Source organism: Gadus morhua, chromosome 6 (genome assembly GCF_902167405.1).
Source record: "Gadus morhua chromosome 6, gadMor3.0, whole genome shotgun sequence".
NCBI classification, from domain to species: domain Eukaryota; kingdom Metazoa; phylum Chordata; class Actinopteri; order Gadiformes; family Gadidae; genus Gadus; species Gadus morhua.
In genome coordinates, this window is record NC_044053.1 from 3,355,349 (window position 1) to 3,374,894 (window position 19,546).

General features: G+C 47.6%; 1 protein-coding gene and 1 long non-coding RNA gene across 2 annotated transcripts; one reads left to right on the forward strand and one right to left on the reverse strand.

Annotated features, from left to right (window-relative positions):
* Nucleotides 1-3,127: 3,127 nt before the first annotated feature.
* Nucleotides 3,128-17,569, reverse strand: LOC115545029 (uncharacterized). Its single transcript, XM_030357755.1, has 2 exons — nucleotides 17,468-17,569; nucleotides 3,128-4,416 (listed from the first exon to the last, which is right to left on the reverse strand). Exon 2 carries the CDS (start codon nucleotides 4,340-4,342, stop codon nucleotides 3,173-3,175), a length of 1,170 nt encoding a protein of 389 aa, XP_030213615.1. The 5' UTR covers nucleotides 4,343-4,416; nucleotides 17,468-17,569; the 3' UTR covers nucleotides 3,128-3,172.
* LOC115545031 (uncharacterized) lies at nucleotides 8,385-16,861 on the forward strand. Its single transcript, XR_003977052.1, has 2 exons — nucleotides 8,385-10,779; nucleotides 16,347-16,861. It is a non-coding gene; the product is annotated as an uncharacterized LOC115545031 (long non-coding RNA).
* Nucleotides 17,570-19,546: the final 1,977 nt, after the last annotated feature.

Below are 19,546 nucleotides of genomic sequence, written 5' to 3' on the forward strand. Positions count from 1 at the left end.
CCCCCCCCCCCCCCCCCCCCCCTTTTCCCACACTCTCTCTAGCTCTCTCTCTCTCTGGTGCTGTCTCTCGCTCCCTCTGTCGTCACTCCCCCTTTTGGAACTCCTCCATCTTCGGGGAGCATTCCACTGAGCCCACTCCAGGGATGGGGGGGGTGGGGGGGGCACGAGACAGATAACATCCTACACCCCCCATACAGGGGCACCGGGCTTTCTCTCTCTCCCCCTCTCTCTCTACTTTAGTAAGACCTCTAGCTCTCTCTCTCTCCCTCCCTCCCTCCCTCTCACTCTCCTTCTTCTTACCTCTTCATCTCTCTCTCTCTTTGTTCCTCTGTCTCTCTTTATCTCTCTCTCCCTCTCTCCAGCTCTGTATCCCTCCCTCTCTCTCTCTGTTTTTCTCTCTCTCTCTCTCTCTCTCTCTCTCTCTCTCTCTCTCTCTCTCTCTCTCTCTCTCTCTCTCTCTCTCTCTCTCTCTCTCTCTCTCTCTCTCTGCAAGTGTGAGCCGATAAAGACAGACAGAGGAACATGATAGAGAGACAGAGGGATTGTCAGGGAAAGTGGAGAGAGAGAGAGAGAGAGAGAGAGAGAGAGAGAGAGAGAGAGAGAGAGAGAGAGAGAGAGAGAGAGAGTGAGAGAGAGACCACAGAGTGTCAGGAACAGAGTGAGAGAGAGAGAGAGAGAGAGAGAGAGAGAGAGAGAGAGAGAGAGAGAGAGAGAGAGAGAGAGAGAGAGAGTGAGTGAGAGAAAGACCACAGAGTGTCAGGAACAGAGAGAGAGAGAGAGAGAGAGGGAGGGAGAGAGAGAGAGAGAGAGAGAGAGAGAGAGAGAGAGAGAGAGAGAGAGAGAGAGAGAGAGAGAGAGAGAGAGAGTGAGTGAGAGAGAGACCACAGAGTGTCAGGAACAGAGAGAGAGAGAGAGAGAGAGAGACAGAGAGAGAGAGAGAGAGAGAGGGGATAATGGCACGCACTGACACTGAGGGCAGCGACCCCCGCTCAGTGGAACCGAAGTCTAAAGGAGAACCTGTGTTCTGGGATCATACCATGACAGTGAGGGCCTCGTAACACACACACACACACACACACACACACACACACACACACACACATGCACACGCACGTGGCACAAGCACGCACCGACAGACAGACAGAAAGACAGACACATGCACACATACATACACACACACGCGCGCTCGCACACACACACACACACACACACACACACACACACACACACAGACACAGACACACACACACACGCACACAGACACACACACACACACACATGCACACCTGCACACACACACCACACACAGACAGACACATGCACACACACACACACACAAACACACACGCACGCACACAGATACACACATACAAACACACACACACACGCACACACATAGAGACAAAAACACGCACACACACACACACACACACACACACACACACACACACACACACAAACTAACCATCTAACTAACTAGACATCTAACTTACTAGCTCATTCGGTAACTTGTTAACTTGCTAACTAACTAGCGAGCTCACATTCAGCAAGCCGCTCAGGGTCAGCTGATCCAAAGACGTAGAATGACCAGAGTGCTCCAACGTTACTCATTGTTACATCCTGGCTGCCCCATGGTGGGGTGGGTACACATCTTCTTATTCTTTAACCAAACCCTGGCAGGGAGGGGGGGGGGGGGGGGGGGGGTAGGTAACTGACTCAGCCGTTTCTTTTGCTTAGTCTCGTCTCTGGGATCTGAAGGCGCAGCATGGTAAAGCGGTGGTCTAACATCTGGAATAATCACCTCCAGCTGTGGAGGCTGTCTCCCTCTGCTCTCAGTCCTCAGACCCACTCACCATTACTGATTTCAGTTATTGTTAATGAATACTATTTTATGAAAGGTGGCCTGAGGTCTTATAATGTTGGATGTTTTGGTGGAGACCGAATATGAAACTAATCAGGCACGAATCAGGTAGAACTCACCTGTTCTCTGAGCAAATATCCATTGGAGTGGAGGTGGATGCCGTGTGATTTCATTACACATCATGCCGGGTTATCTTCCTCACACTGTGTTTTAAGAAAAAACATTGATGAACAGAAATATAACACTAAGTTGGACCAGTTTGAGCTGGCTTCAGTAGCTGTCATGGAGGGGTTTCCCTCAGTAACTGTCAGTGGTGACTCCCATCTGAGGATCCGGTCCTGAGGTCGGAATACCAGCTCAACTGCCGGTAAAGAAACATGCTTTGCTCAATGCATTGGAAACTGAAATGTGGTCATAAAAAATGAGAGTGCAAATTTTTATTGTGATTTCGAAATTGAGGTTGTTTTTGTCCTAATTGCCAAGTGCTATAAGTTTTATTGGAAACAGTTGCATTCGTCAAACTAAAGATACACTCTCAAGTCAAGAGGAGTCGATTTGAACACATGACTACGCCTTAAACAGTAAAAAAAAACATCCACTACTGACACCGAATCTAACACTGATTCAGACTCATCCTCTGGATACTTATGATTTGAATTTGACACCGGGCACCACACTGGCAGAGTGTGTTTGTTCAAGGAAAAACCTGTTCCAGAGGTAAACACGGCCGCACAACTAACAAGCACACGACAAAGTCAACACAACATCTTTCGGGTCTGATGGTTTTCAAACCAAACCGGATATTAAGTCTTCTAACAGCCTTCCCTTCTCCCTTCGGGCCTGAGGATTATCAAGGGCCTGTGTTACACAATACACCCTCACCCTAAGACCACTAATGGACAAGGAAAACCTCTTCCTGAACCCTGAGAAGAAACACAGAGGAGGGATCCCTTCACCCAGGGACAGTTAGCAGTTAGGACCACAAAAGATGGCCAAATGGGTAGACACAAAATGGCAGCACAAATAAAAGGAAAACTGAAGTTCAGTAATGAGTTCCAAGTTCAATGAATGAGGTGAACAAGTCTGTTTATCTGGCAAGCAAGCGCTGCGTCTCCAGAGCTGTCCCACTACAGTTCAGTGCTCAGCTGGTGTTGTCTGTTCATTACTCACCCAGAGAAGGCAAATTTTCCACACCATCGACGTTTGAATAAAGGCACCCATTGTACAAAAAAATAATGAATAATTGAATTTGAAGCTTTTCTTTTCTCAAGACAAATTGGCAGCGAGAGACCCCGCGGGCCTGGTGTGAAGCTACAGGGGGTGAATGCAGATATAGGCACTTTTGTGTTTGACAAAGTAGTAGCACTCAGGCTTGAAGTTGTTGACCTCCTCCACATCCTTCCAAGGGTGGACGGCGTGCACCAGACAGTCCGGAACGTTCCCGCTCAGAGTGGCGGCCACGTCCACCATGTTTCTCTTCATCCTCTGGCCCTCGATGGCCTTCCGGATGTGGGTCTGGTCGAGGACCACCGGCTCCACGCAGAAGGACACCTCCACCATGAACTTGTTCTTGGTCGACGCCTCGAAATAGTTCTCGCCTCCGGCCCAGCCGCTGAACTTCTTGCCCACCACCCAGCTGTACAGGAACCACTCCTCGGCCCGCAGCACGCGGACGGACCAGCTCACCCAGTCGTACTTCTTCACCAGGGACGCCAGGATGGGCTTGATGAAGTCCCCGCTCAGGCTGCCCGTCTTGTCCAGGAGCTCGTGCTCCGTGTCGGCTTTGGCCTGCTCGGCAAAGTTCTGGGTGCAGTCGTCCACGGCCGCCTTCATCAGGATCTCCACCGTCTCCATGCGGTCCTGCCACTTCTTCACCATCTCCTGGTCGATCTCGCCCTCCTTCAGGGCGGCGTGGCCCATGACGGCAAGGATCCCAACGACAAAGAGCTTCTTGAGGCTCGCGCAGAATCCCTCCACCGCCCACCGGCCTCTGGCCTCAACGGAGACCACGTTCTCCAGCATGGGGGTCCCCGTGATGTCCTTGCCTATGACGGCGTTGTAGAGGGCGTCCAGGTTGAGGTCCCCGTCGGTGTTCTCGTAGTGGCTTAGGAACTTCTCCTTCTTCTTGGCTTTGAACTTGGGCTTGGCGTTGATGAACTCCTGGAACTTCTCGTACTGGCTGAGCATCTGGGCCTCGCGATCGAAGCTCTGCTTGTTCATGGATGATCTCACGCGCTCGCGTGCGATCTGCTCCTCGGCCTGCAGCACCTCCAGCTTCAGGTTGAGCTGCTCAAACTGCTCCGTCAGGTAGCGGGCCTCCTTGCCCTCGGGGTTGCCAAGGATCTCGGCGGAGGTCATGAACACGGCCTCCAGGATGGGGTGGAGCTGGCCCACGGTGGAGGCCAGGACCTCACAACCCTTGCCCATCATCGCCACCGCTCGCTCAAACGCGTCCTTGTTCTTCAACAGCCAATCAGTCATCCTGGGAGCCTCAGTCGCAAGACAATCTACTCCTGAATCACACTGGTTCTTCTCCGCAGCAGCCAGAGACAACGCTGGAGCATACAGGGGGAGGGAACACACAATCAAATCAAATCTCAAAGCTCATCGTCATCATGTTGATTGATTGATGTCATTGTTGTTATGTGTCTGGGGTTCAGGTCAGAGTCCCGCCGTTCAAAACAACAACAACAACAACAACAACAACAGCGGCAGCAACAACAGCCCCGTGCCTCCAGTGCTTAGTGCCAGACATTTTCACATGACAGTTAACTCTCAAACACAACTCCCTGACAGATTGAGCCGTGTCTGAACTTGCACTTCTACAGTTACAGGCCACGCCCTGGGACGCTCATTGTCCGTGACACACAGACTCCCAGCCGAGTGTCCCTGCGCTCCTCCGACGCTCGCAGTCCGCCCCAGGTAGACGCACCCGCCGGCACGACCGACCTTTGCGTCAGGAACAATTAAAGCAAACATCAAACCGGCTTCGATGTGTGCGCTCTGGGCTTCGACAAACATGTTTAGGGGGATATGGGTCATTCACACTGATGATGTCTATTGTATCACACTCAAAAGGCCAAAACACACACCACAGTGATGATAGCACACGGATATCCTTCCATGAGGATCCGTCTGCCAGTTCAGGGAGAGGAGGAACGCCACACCCATATCTGGGTGGAGGCCACCACCGCCGCCACCACCACCACCACCACCACCACCACCCCCTCCCCCAACACCACCACCAGCGCTACACTTGTTCTGGAATAGGAAACATACTCCCTCTGTCATTATAGGCACCAGCCCACCCGTCTATCATCAAATTCACGATGCGAGTTGGCAGACACAACTTGGTGTTTAGTTGTGCGTAGCGTAACAATACCGATGTGTTAGAAGGCCCCTTTTTTTGCTTCACTACTGGTATGTCTTAATGGGTGGACCATTAATTGGTGCAGTGTGAGGAAATCAATGGTGTCGTTTTACATGACTGCATGAGGGCTGATCACTGATCAGATCCGGCTTGTTCGATCACAAAACTACTACACTGTATTTTCTTTCACAATCTTGCATAAGCCGGGTGATTGGAACGAGACGCGGCAGGTGATCTTAAAATGGAGGATAGACTTTTACAGCAGAACACATTTTTGGCCGCTTTTGGAGGTGGGCATTGTAATTGGAAAAATGAAATAAAAACACAATAATACAAAATACAATACTTTAAAAATTATCTTGGTTTTGTCTTGGAAATATCTTCCCTGGGCCAAATAACGGTTGTTCTTCGCCGTTTGACCAGATTAAAGAGGTCCTCAAGTGAGAAAGAAAAAGGCGAGTCCCTTCATGGCACTTGCTCAACTACGCATGTAAGAAAACCTGGACTTTGCTGTTCAAATTCCTCAAATTACAAATGCACAACTTTCACCAAAAGCAGCCGGCTTTACCGTGTACTCTAATGACTAATTATTGACCACATTAAAGTAGAAAACAACCTTTAGAGCACTCCCAGACAACAGCAGACAACCCTGAGCTACAGAACATCTACTCTCCATATCCCTGCTTTATGTTTGCCTCAAACAGTCCTCATTGTGCTATGTCACCAAGTTAACAGTAGATAGGCAACCATTATTCAAATGAGAGTCTCATATTTCCCCGAGCATAGGCAGTTCCCACGCAAGGCCATCAAAAAAACAGGGTAGGTAACTGACTCAGCCGTTTCTTTTGCTTAGTCTCGTCTCTGGGATCTGAAGGCGCAGCATGGTAAAGCGGTGGTCTAACATCTGGAATAATCACCTCCAGCTGTGGAGGCTGCCTCCCTCTGCTCTCAGTCCTCAGACCCACTCACCATTACTGATTTCAGTTATTGTTAATGAATACTATTTTATGAAAGGTGGCCTGAGGTCTTATAATGTTGGATGTTTTGGTGGAGACCGAATATGAAACTAATCAGGCACGAATCAGGTAGAACTCAACTGTTCTCTGAGCAAATATCCAATGGAGTGGAGGTGGATGCCGTGTGATTTCATAACACATCATGCCGGGTTATCTTCCTCACACTGTGTTTTAAGAAAAAACATTGATGAACAGAAATATAACACTAAGTTGGACCAGTTTGAGCTGGCTTCAGTAGCTGTCATGGAGGGGTTTCCCTCAGTAACTGTCAGTGGTGACTCCCATCTGAGGATCCGGTCCTGAGGTCGGAATACCAGCTCAACTGCCGGTAAAAAAACATGCTTTGCTCAATGCATTGGAAACTGAAATGTGGTCATAAAAAATGAGAGTGCAAATTTTTATTGTGATTTCGAAATTGAGGTTGTTTTTGTCCTAATTGCCAAGTGCTATAAGTTTAATTGGAAACAGTTGCATTCGTCAAACTAAAGATACACTCTCAAGTCAAGAGGAGTCGATTTGAACACATGACTACGCCTTAAACAGTAAAAAAAAACATCCACTACTGACACCGAATCTAACACTGATTCAGACTCATCCTCTGGATACTTATGATTTGAATTTGACACCGGGCACCACACTGGCAGAGTGTGTTTGTTCAAGGAAAAACCTGTTCCAGAGGTAAACACGGCCGCACAACTAACAAGCACACGACAAAGTCAACACAACATCGTTCGGGTCTAATGGTTTTCAAACCAAACCGGATATTAAGTCTTCTAACAGCCTTCCCTTCTCCCTTCGGGCCTGAGGATTATCAAGGGCCTGTGTTACACAATACACCATAACCCTAAGACCACTTATGGAAGGAAAACCTCTTCCTGAACCTTGAGAAGAAACACAGAGGAGGGATCCCTTCACCCAGGGACAGTTAGCAGTTAGGACCACAAAAGATGGCCAAATGGGAAGACACAAAATGGCAGCACAAATAAAAGGAAAACTGAAGTTCAGTAATGAGTTCCAAGTTCAATGAATGAAGGTGAACAAGTCTGTTTATCTGGCAAGCAAGCGCTGCGTCTCCAGAGCTGTCCCACTACAGTTCAGTGCTCAGCTGGTGTTGTCTGTTCATGACTCATCTGGAATGCCAAGGAGTTTCCACCCCCACCATACCCTCACACTCACACACACGACACAGACACACACACACACACACACACACACACAGCACGGTGACAGACAGAGCTGTGCGTGAGGCTTTGGGGCCGACTGGGGGTACTCAGAGACGGAAAAGTACTTTCCCTAGGTGGGACAGGGAAGTTGGGAATTTCCGTCATAGAAGTGTTGATGGTTAAGGAACCCAAAATAGGATGCGTCCTCTCACTGTGATCACATGTACCGTCTTACTGCCTTATCGACATATCATTAAAGCGGAAATGAAACACGAGATGTAGTAATCAGAATTTACACGATATTTCCCAACTCGATAACTCCTAAAAGTTGAAACACTGTCAGGGAAAAAGTATTCTAAACAATGTTTTCCAAACTAGTGTAGCGCCATCTTGTCCTAGCGTGGCGTGTGACACCTCAAGGCTGGTTGTCTTGGGGGTGATGCATGGGGGTTCAATTTAGTTTTTCCGCTGGATGCAGCAATGATTCATATGCAGAGTCCAAAAACCAAGATCGGTTTCCACTTTCACGCTTTGTCTCTCAAGCGGCAAATGAATCTTCGACGTTGGCCAGCGGCACTGAAACAGCAGAACCCTCCAGCTAGCTGTGAGGTGTAGTGAAGTGAGCACTACGTAAAGGGCGCCTCTGTGGGGGAGAGGGGTTGTGAGGAGAGGAGGGTTCGCGGGACCAGCAAGCTGAAGTCTGCGGCTGCTCACTGTGTTATGGACTTTTCCTCGTACAAGGCTGGGTGTACCGACCTTCCATCCGTGTCTGCTAGCAGTTCAATAGGTGTGCACCGGGAGGAAATTGCACAACGGCACGCCCATCTGACAGCCAGAGAGGTCGTTACCTACCGATGAGTCACCTATAATTAGTGACTCAATGAGAGATTCATACCGACGTTTTAAACATTGAAACGTTATTTAGCCTGTACAACACCGTCGTACAGGCTAAATAGCTATAGTTTCTGGGATAGCTAACCCAGAAACTAGGTTAGCTAAGGTAGCTAAACGACCGTTATTGGATGGGCCGCTCCAGGGTCTCTGCTCAGACTTCTCGAAGGGAGAGCAATGAGCATGGACACTGCCAATACATCCCTTTCATAGCAGGTCTGGTAAATACGGGCCGGGCCAACTACTGAAGCAAGTGGTCTACGCAAGCCTCCTGACAGCGGATCGAAGCGCGAGCGGTCGGTCTTTAAGTGCAGAGACCACACGAGCAGCAGGTGGTGTGGTCAACCCCATCCGCAACGAGGGGAACGGATGGCTCTGCTTTGTCCTCTGTACAAACGTGAGTTTGAGGCTCATCTTCCCCTCCTCACTGGCTCAACTGTGTAAGCCACTGGTTGTCTCCTCCAAATAACTTTGGAGGAGTCTTCGGCCATGTGCACTCTGAATGTGAGAGGTTGTAGCGTGAAGGTCTTCTTCCTGGGCTGACTTTCCAACTTACCAACCTCACGACTCAGTCAGTGACGCAGCAGCGGTGCGGCGGCAAGCCGGCGAGAGCATAAATTATCGACAACGGCAAATCTCTTCGAATTTAACGTGCAAACGTTTTACATCAAAAACATCCTCGGGAAATACTCCAACAGACTTAATTCTGTACAATACCCGTCAACACTAGGCCGTTTCATGCCCGCTTTAAGTGTGCACTGTACTCAATTACCGCTTAAAATGAACTGATAGTAAATGTAGCTATTAATGTGACTACATTTGTGTTGAGATGCGGACTCTGAGGTGCGTGGCTCGAAACACGAGGACGCTGGGTGTTGGTGTTGGAAGACAGTTTATTGTACGGTTTGCAGCTAATGATACATGGCGCGAGTTAATGTGATTTCGATTGGTGTTTCTTAACGCTACTGCATTGTCTGAACACGTGGATGAGGAATCAGGGAAACATCTTGGTCAATTGCTCCCACTCCGCCCAAAAGCCATCTGGCACCACAACACTCGAACCAGGTCTAATGTCTCGCCACTACCACAAGTGAACCCTGACCCTTTTCCGTCCCAGGCCACACATCTGTATGCAGCGCAGCCCGACAGCGACAACGGGTCAATGCCCGCACAGCATCGGAGGATCTGAGGAAACAGATAAGGGTTTACAACCTCGGGGAGGGCAGCGTATTGATCGGAGATGCAGCTCAGAGTCAATCATTGCTGGTACTACAAACCCAGCCAAACCTCAATGGAAGAGGGGACCGCTGCCCGGATTCAGGTTAATAAATAATACGTCATACTGTACGTCGTTATTATGTTTCATCTTGTTTGACTCTGTTCCGTTTCTTCATAAAATGGGTTAGATAAAAATCGATTTCTTTAATTTGATGTACTATTGTCCTCCTCTACAGCTTTTAGTTATCCAACGCGGTTCATCAATATTCATGCAGTGGAAATGGGGACTTACCTTCCAAGTCATTGCTTGAGGTTCCTTCTTTATTTTCTCCAGACGAAGCAGCTGCGGACCACATGTTGGCCCTTGACCCGCTACCAACCTCACAGACACTCTTTTCCACGTGTATTCCACGTGGTCCATTTTCTTGATGACCTCATTGTGAGGCCAACATGATTTTCTTAGAGTTGAGTTTTACAAAACAAACTAAATCATTTTAAATTATTCAAACAAATCCAAGGAATAGAGAGGCCTCTAAAACCATCCAGATACAAGGTGGAGATTGCTTTGAAACAAATCAGCACAAGCTTTGTTAAATAAGAGGACATATAAGAAAAGAGAGAGGAATACAGGAGGAGAGAGAGAGCGGCAGAGAGATACAGAGAGAGAGAAAGGAAGAGTGGCCTGATAGATTGCATGTTCAGCAGATCAGACCAATACATTGATTACAAGTTCAATGCTTTAATGGTTTTACAGAGTGACTTTCTATTATTAGTCTGAGAGTAGACCAACCACTGGATTGGATTGACTGGTCGATTATGAACAGGCTCTAAATTTACTGTAAGCAGTGATGGCATCTGTTTATCTGTACGACTCTGAGCGTAGTTTTTGATCCACCCCAAAAACTTAAGATAGTTAATCGTTTTTAACAAAAGTATTCATACTCTCCTTCTTCTAGTTACAGACTCGTACAAGGACTCCGGGAGGAAGGGTGCTCTGAATGATGTGACTAGAGAGGGGGAGAGTCCTGAGAGCCTGACTGGCTGCCTCAGTTATGGGAGTGGTTCTCAAAGGGGCTGCATGGTATAACTGTTCAAACTTGTCCGATCCCCAAAGAAATGATTTGGGATTCAGCAAACACTGTAATCCAATGTTGAGACGGCTGAGAACCATCAAACCATGGAATCAATATTGGAGCAACTGGAATAGTATCCAACACAATCAGAGAATATGGGAATAGGATAACTGCAGGAATGAGATAGGTGAGTGTCTTCTACGTTTTTGCATTTTATTAGCCATGTGATTCATCTCGATCACATTCTGTTATTCTCAGGAGACTCTGTTGAAAGCCTTGACCCAAACGTTGACCAATCAGCATTCCGGGGAGGGGGTCTCAGTTCATGAAGAACAATTGGTATCACATAAAATTTCACAATGGCTGCACCCAAGGAATATGTAACAATCAAAGGAGTTTTATCCGAGTAACAATGATAAAAGATTGATAGAAATCTGAAGGGAAGGCTTTTCTCAGATAATATGTTTGTTGATTAACCTCCAACCGGATTCTTCAAGTTGATGAGCGTCAGTCAGTAGTAAAACCGAGGCCGTATTTCATAATCAATGGCTGCCCAGCTGTAGCCAAACTGATATCATTGTTAAACGTAACTGTGATTATCAGGATGGTCACAGGAGGCTGGCATTATATCAATATTTTTTGTAAGTCCAAATTCTAAATATTAATACAACCCTAAATTGAACTAACCCTGACCATCATTTATAACTGTAAGCCATAACCCTTCCCCGTCCCTGACAACCAACAATTTACCCTGAATAAATTCACCTCTAACCTTACCCCAACATCTCAATCTCTAATCTCATCCTTACACCTAACCCTACCTGTACCCTGACATAACCATAGGACTACAATCTAATCATAACACCTAAACCTTTCCTTTGCTCTAGTCTAACCCCTGTACCAACAAGCTAACCTCCCCCTAAAACCCTCAAACCCAACCATAACATAGCACCTAAAGCTCACTCTAACCTATCACCCCTACCCCAACCCCTAACAACCTAGCTTTAGCATCGCGTCTCACTCTTACCCTATCACCCCTAACACCCTAGCTTTAGCATCACGTCTCACTCTTACCCTATCACCCCTAACACCCTAGCTTTAGCATCGCGTCTCACTCTTACCCTATCACTCTTACTCCAACCCCTAACACTGTAGCTGTACCGTAGCGTCTCACTTTTACCCAATCACCCCTACCCAACCACTCACACCGTAGCTTTAGCGTAGCGTCTCACTCTTACCCTATCACCCCTACCCCAACCCCTCACACCGTAGCTGTAGCGTAGCGTGGGACCCCTCCCTCCCACACCTGCATCTCTCTGGGGGGCGTTCAGCTCAGAAGGAGAACGATGTCTTCCTGCGTGTGTGCTCGAGGCGACACCTCTCCCCGGGGACATCTCCTCTCATTACCCGCTCTCCTCATTTCCTCTTTCTCACGCTTTTTTCTCCCTCTAACTCGATCGCCCCTCCCTGCCCTCCCTCCCTAATGCTATCTGGACCCCTCCCCGGTCGGGTTAAATAATGTCTCCCTCTCTCCCTCCCTCCCCCTCCCTCTCTCTCTTCTGCGCTAAACATCCTCGCACGCCCACATCTCTCTGCTCAGTTATCAGATCTTACAGAGGATTATCTCGACCAAAGACTCAGGAGCTAAAACCAGATCACACTTTTTAAGACTTTTCAAGATCGATGTGATACTGTTTTCTAGTTGTTGCATATTCCGGACCGTAGGATAGTTGACGCGTTTATGAAGATGTATATGCAAAATATAGATAATTATTATTGTGTGTGTGTGTGTGTTTGCATAGGTGTGTATGTGTGTGTGTGTGTGTGTGCGTGCGTGTGTGTGTTTATACATGATTATGTGTGTGTATGTTTGTTTGTGTGTTAGTCATCTTGGGATTGTGTGTTAGTCCAGTGACTTCGAGATGCTTAAGAAGGGGGTTATATCTGTTTTGTTTTCAGTACATAATTATACTTCCCCTCCAAACACAGAAGAGCTACATGATGATGTCAGGGCTTCATCTGTGGCCCCAGATGTATTTCTGCCGTCTCACTCTCTCCCCCTCACCACTCTCTCTCTCCCTCTCCATAAATGTCTCTCAATCTCTTCTTGTCTCAATCCGTCACCCACCCAACCGACTTTAAGATAGGTTTAGCCAGCCAGTCATGAGGTAGATACAGTCACTATGAAGGAATCCTGACGACCTCTACATGGGAGAGAGCTCACCTCCCCTGAGATGAACCAGAGCAATGTGCAATAGATAGACACTCTCCTTCCTACCCTGTGCCACACATTTGCAACCCAATTAGAATCGTGCATTTTATCTCACACTTACCCTGCGTTCACACCAAAAGATGCATTTGCTGCCCGAACGCGTTGACGCCTGAGTTTTGCGGCGCGTCAAATCAAGTTTTGCGGCGCGTCAAACTTTTGACGTGCGTCAAAAGTTTAAATATTTCAACTCGAGCAGCATTTGACGCGCCGCAAAATACGTGAACGCGCCCTTCGCCCGTGCCCGGCAGCGGGCACGGGCATGCCGCGCCGCAAATCAGATTTTGACGCGCCGCAAATCAAGTTTTGCTGCCCGTTTTCTAGGCAGCAAATGCTGCGGCAGCAAAGCAGCAACGCGTCTCTACATTCACTTTGAATGGGATCACGACGCGCGTCAACTTTTTGCATCTTTTGGTGTGAACGCAGGGTTACTCCTACCGCTTTGATTTGTTTGAGCATTTGTTTTTTACCCGATTTCGACCTTTGACATATGTCTTTGTCATGTCGATCATACTCAGCTGCAAAGTGAGTTTGCCTTGCAGTAAAAATAAAATACGAACTGAACTGTCTGCCTCTCTCCCTCTGTCTCTGCCTCCTCCCCCCTCTCTCCCTTCCTCCCGTCTGTCTCCCCCCTCCCACTCTCTACCAGTAACTCAGGTTTATTAGTAACCTTTGATAGAGGGACAAGGTGACTGCTTTTCAGGACGACATGAGACAGAAGCATCATGCTGACCCACGCACACACACTATGATAAACACACCCACACACACTCACTCAAACACACACACACCCACACACTCAGATAGATAGACACACACACACGCACACGCACACACAACACACTAACACACACCCACACCCACACAGCCATACACACTCTCACACATATTGTCGTCTTCAGTGATGGCGTCGTCCACTGTAGGGCTCCATGGATCAAATGAGTGTGTTCATGCAGGTGTGAGCGTGTGTGCTTCAGGCAAGGACATGACACCCGTTTATCACAGGTGTCCTGCCCTTGACCCTGGAAGGGCCCCCGAGTATAATGTAACGACGTGTGTGTGTGTGTGTGTGTGTGTGTGTGTGTGTGTGTGTGTGTGTGTGTGTAGGCCTATGTCTGGTGATGTTGTGTAAGTTGGTGTGGAGGTGGAGGAGGCATTGTTGGGTTGGTGGGGTCTGGTTATGGACGGAGGTGGTGATAGGTGTGTGGTTGGTTGGAGGTGGTGTTTGGTGTGTATGGTGGGGTTGGCTGTGTGTGGTGGTGTTGTGTAGAGGTGCTGGTGTTGTGTAGAGGGGGTGGTGTTGTGTAGAGGTGCTGGTGTTGTGTAGAGGGGGTGTTGTTGTGTAGAGGGGGTGGTGTTGTGTAGAGGGGGTGGTGTTGTGTAGAGGTGCTGGTGTTGTGTAGAGGTGGTGGTGTTGTGTAGAGGTGCTGGTGTTGTGTAGAGGGGGTGTTGTTGTGTAGAGGGGGTGGTGTTGTGTAGAGGGGGTGGTGTTGTGTAGAGGTGCTGGTGTTGTGTAGAGGTGGTGGTGTTGTGTAGAGGGGGTGGGGTTGTGTAGAGGGGGTGGTGTTGTGTAGAGGTGGTGGTGTTATGTAGAGGTGCTGGTGTTGTGTAGAGGTGCTGGTGTTGTGTAGAGGGGGTGGTGTTGTGTAGAGGTGCTGGTGTTGTGTAGAGGGGGTGGTGTTGTGTAGAGGTGCTGGTGTTGTGTAGAGGTGCTGGTGTTGTGTAGAGGTGCTGGTGTTGTGTAGAGGGGGTGGTGTTGTGTAGAGGTGCTGGTGTTGTGTAGAGGGGTGGTGTTGTGTAGAGGGGGTGGTGTTGTGTAGAGGTGGTGGTGTTGTGTAGAGGTGCTGGTGTTGTGTAGAGGTGCTGGTGTTGTGTAGAGGTGCTGGTGTTGTGTAGAGGTGGTGGTGTTGTGTAGAGGGGGTGGTGTTGTGTAGAGGTGCTGGTGTTGTGTAGAGGGGTGGTGTTGTGTAGAGGGGGTGGTGTTGTGTAGAGGTGGTGGTGTTGTGTAGAGGGGTGGTGTTGTGTAGAGGGGGTGGTGTTGTGTAGAGGGGGTGGTGTTGTGTAGAGGTGGTGGTGTTGTGTAGAGGTGCTGGTGTTGTGTAGAGGGGTGGTGTTGTGTAGAGGTGGTGGTGTTGTGTAGAGGTGCTGGTGTTGTGTAGAGGTGGTGTTGTGTAGAGGTGGTGGTGTTGTGTAGAGGTGCTGGTGTTGTGTAGAGGGGGTGGTGTTGTGTAGAGGGGGTGGTGTTGTGTAGAGGGGGTGGTGTTGTGTAGAGGTGCTGGTGTTGTGTAGAGGTGCTGGTGTTGTGTAGAGGGGGTGGTGTTGTGTAGAGGTGGTGGTGTTGTGTAGAGGGGGTGGTGTTGTGTAGCGGTGCTGGTGTTGTGTAGAGGGGTGGTGTTGTGTAGAGGGTAGGGCTGTCAACGAATATTCGAAGTTCGAATATTCGTTCGAAATGTATCCAAAAACGCGAATTCGAACGTGAAAATTAATATTCGAATGTGAAAAAACACTCCCGCGGTACAAGCACCTCTATCTGCTTTGTGAATGAGCCTCTGTCTGTTCGCGATGTCCCCCATAATATTCGAATGTGAAAAAACACTCCCGCGGTACAAGTGTAACAGACTAGTATTGTGAAGAGCGAATGTATTTTATCCCCTCGGGGTTTCCGTACTTGGATATAGGTATTCCAGCTCGGCTATGCCATTCAATAAGCATCCGAAGTAGAGCTCAGGGAGCTAGTAGTCTGGCTGGTGAAAGCTGCTATAACGCAATGTTCTCGGCAAAGTCCGAGACAGCTTTTTTTTCATGAATCCGAACGGTGCGTAGTGCTGGCCCTTTCGCTGGCATGGTGGAAGACGTAGGCGACATGCATATTTTTCTTTATCGATTTTAATAGGCCTTCTCGATAAATGGTAACTTGGTAAGCAAAGCAAGGAACGTTACCACTAGCATACTTTGTAACATTCAGAAGCGGGCGTCTTCTTCAGATTACTATAGTTTGCGCGCTTGCAGGTGTGGTGGTGAAATGCAAGCGATACAAAGTTGTGGCTTTTCATGATTAGGCCTCCACGTTACTGGGCTGTTTATAGGATATATATATATCCCGCTAATTTGAACCATGGTTTTGTCGAATTATTGACATATTGACGGCAACTGCGTAAAATAGGCAACCAGATATTCGAATAGTTCGAATTCGTGATTTTTTTCCAAACGAACATTCGAATGTCATTTTTGAGCAATTTTGACAGCCCTAGTAGAGGGGGTGGTGTTGTGTAGAGGGGGTGGTGTTGTGTAGCGGTGCTGGTGTTGTGTAGCGGTGCTGGTGTTGTGTAGAGGGGGTGGTGTTGTGTAGCGGTGCTGGTGTTGTGTAGAGGGGGTGGTGTTGGGTGGTGTTAACACCCCAGGCGCTGTGAGGACCGAGGTGTCTCAGGGCTCTGCTGGACTGCAGCCGGTGTGTCGCTGAACAAATGTTTTCCTCTGTTCCTCAGATCCGTCCTCAGAGAGCAGCACCGGTCGATGGCCGCCCGATGCTAACAGCATTACCCTGGGCTGCGATTGGCCGACACCAGCGGAGGCTCCGATTGATCCAGCAGCTCTCTGCCACGCTGGATCAGCTCTCCTTCATTGGTCGAGGAAATATTGATATTGGCCGATATCTGCTGTCGGAAACCAGCTTTATATTTTTATAATCGCGGGGTATTTTTAGTGCTTGCGTGCAGTTTTTTTTGGGGGGTAGAGAATTGATACTTAATGACGTTTCCAGATTTTTTTTTTGTTTGAGTCAGCACCAGAATTTCCAACAGATCCTAATTTCCTCCCTTCCATCTGGAGATGAGAGTCGGAGGCAAACGGATCAATACACCGTTTGACTCTGCTATTAGGCCTATGAGTTGTCACAATGTAAACTACAGATAGCTGCATATATGCTTATACTTTGCGAATAATAAATAACACCAATTAAATAACCGTGTAAGCTTCATAATAAATCATGAAACATTAAAAATGGCTTTGATAAATTGATCTGTCAAGCCTGTCCACTATTACGTTTCATTTTCACACAGACATCTTGAAGCGCACGATCAAAATAAATTAGTGGGGAATAAAGCCAGAGACTCTCGTTACAATGTGAGGACAGCGACCTCTGGTGGTGAACACCCTGCAGTGCCCTCCCTTCTGGGACGTCAATTAAGAACGGAGCCCACCTGATCTAATTTAGAGGTTATCGATTTACAAAGCATCTTAAAAGCAAAACAAAGTGTGGACTAAAGTGCTGTACAAGCAAAAATCGAACCAATTAACTGCCTGCCATTGTTGTGGAGTAACCAATAATACAAAAAAGAAAATGTAAAAGAACCAATAACCTATGGAAACGAACCGAAAAAGTAACAATAAACAAAAGTCAGGTATAAAATAATTCAAACAAAAAAAAACGAAAATATGGCAATCTCCGGTCCGGTACCATTCGATCACAGAATTATTTATCCAACTGTATAAATCAGTCAAACAGAGAAACCGCATTAGATTCACGTTAAAGCAACAAAACCTCCTCCTACACCGACAGATGGAGACCAATGCGGAGGAAGGACTTGGATCAATACTGTTTACCTACCCAGTAGGGAAAGCACCTAACAGCCGCTTGGAGGTCCCCTGGTCTCCTCCTCAAGCCGCTTAGATGTCCACTGGTTTCCTCCACAAGCCGCTTAGAAGTCCACTGGTTCCAACCTCAAGCCTCCTGCCTGAGCGCCTCCGTCCACATACGATGGAGTAGCCGACTCTACGATAGTCCTGTCTGCGTGTGGTCGCCATGGTTTCTTGGTACTTGGCAAACCCATGAGAGCACCACAACGTTAAAACTATTCCAGAAAACGCATTTAACACGATGACAATATTTTTTCAAGGCCCGACGGCTGAACTTCACCTGGCAATTTGTTGCTTTTTACCACATAAAAATATGTATTTCGAAATATCATTTTCTGTATTCCAGCGATCTCTGTTGGATTCTTAGCGGAATGACACACCATCACCCCCAAGTTTGGCTTCAAATCCTCCATCATTGCATCGGAAGATCACAGCAGGTTATGATGAACATATAATCTTACATTCGGGGGGCACAGATCCCCCAGAGTCCAACTGGGATACAACACTGCCACTTAACAAGAGTTATTTATTGCACGGGTCTTTTCAACGTTCCGTTCACTTGCATGGGCACTTCACAACTTCCGGCGGACCGTTGCCATTGCCAATGAATAATGACCGCTGTCAAGGTAAACAAAATGACTTTTGGCCTTTGGTATCACTCCGCAAGTGGTCCGGTAACTTGTCAATGTAATAAGCGGGATATCACTATCAACCCAAGCGCTGTCGGTTGCTAAGCGACGACGTCAACGTCTTGGGCGGACTATTTCTCTGCTGATCAACACTATGAATGCTGGTAACAAGTACATTGTAAATAAATGATTTCGTTTTGGGAAGTAGCCGTGTAATAAGCGGGATAATGTATAGAACTTCGCCGGTCATTATCGAAAAATAAGCCCCTTCATGGCGAAGCAAGACACCTCCGCTGCGCATCGGTGTCCTGTTCGCCCTGTCGGGGCTTATTTTCTCGATAATGACCGGCGTTCTATACATTATCCCTATATCCATATTTTACTTAAACCTTTAGGGAACTTTCAAATAAAACCAAAGCGCTATATTTTTAAAGATAAATGGAATATATATTTATTAACGAATAGTAGTATTTAATTTCATTGGTTGTATATGCTCAAGTGGTTTTGTCGCATGTCTTTTTATGTGTTGTATTTGTGTCTTTACCAATGCTGGGAAGCAAATGTCCCTTTAGGGACAAATAAAGTACTGAAATGAACAGAAATTAACCGAAATGAACTGAATACAAGATGGCTGTTCCAGATAGAGGAATAACAACCACCTCAGTGGAAATTAGTCAGTATTTCTGCATTTATTTTGAAAAGAAAGAAAACCACAGCACATGATTAAATATATTTAGAGAATCAACATAGCAAAGTTAGAAAAAAACCTTTTTTTAAATGTACAAGATATTAACAACGGCAGGCCTTTCACACAGCTGTAGGTAAGATGGGAGCGTCTCAGAGAGAAAATTTAAAAAAACGTCAACAACCCAAAAATATGTCCCCTGAGAATTGTGGCGTTCACGCATGGGATCGATTCGCTGGTCCAATCACAGAAGAGTCTCCCTGAACGGTTGGGCATCATTGGTTGTCTCGTACAGAGGTCAGGGCGCAGTCAACCAGAACCGATTTTCCCTCGATTTCACTCGAACCGATAGCTTACGGGTGGCTACAGGTCAGATGCTAACTCTTAAATCGTACCTACAGCACCTCATACAGTTCCCATATTATACCACCAGGTGTGAGCGTGATAAACCGTTTTGAAAATCTGCCTCTTCCTGTGTTTCAGTGACATCACAAGTGGGCGTGTCCACCTAGATGTGTGCCGGATAGATGAGCAACGTTTGCTACAGTCCACTGGGTAGGCTGGTAGACTGATCTATCCAGCACACATCCAGGTGGACACGCCCGCTTGTGATGTCACGAAATCACACAAAGAGACAGATTTTCAAAACGGCGTGCAGCGGCTAACCCCACTCACTACAAAACACCCCAGGATTAGTGTAAAACCCCCCGTGAGCCCGCATCCACACCAAGTGTGC

Coding starts and splice junctions, on each gene's coding strand:
- LOC115545029 (XM_030357755.1), bottom strand. CDS start 4,342: ATGACTGATTGGCTGTTGAAGAACAAGGACGCGTTTGAGCGAGCGGTG.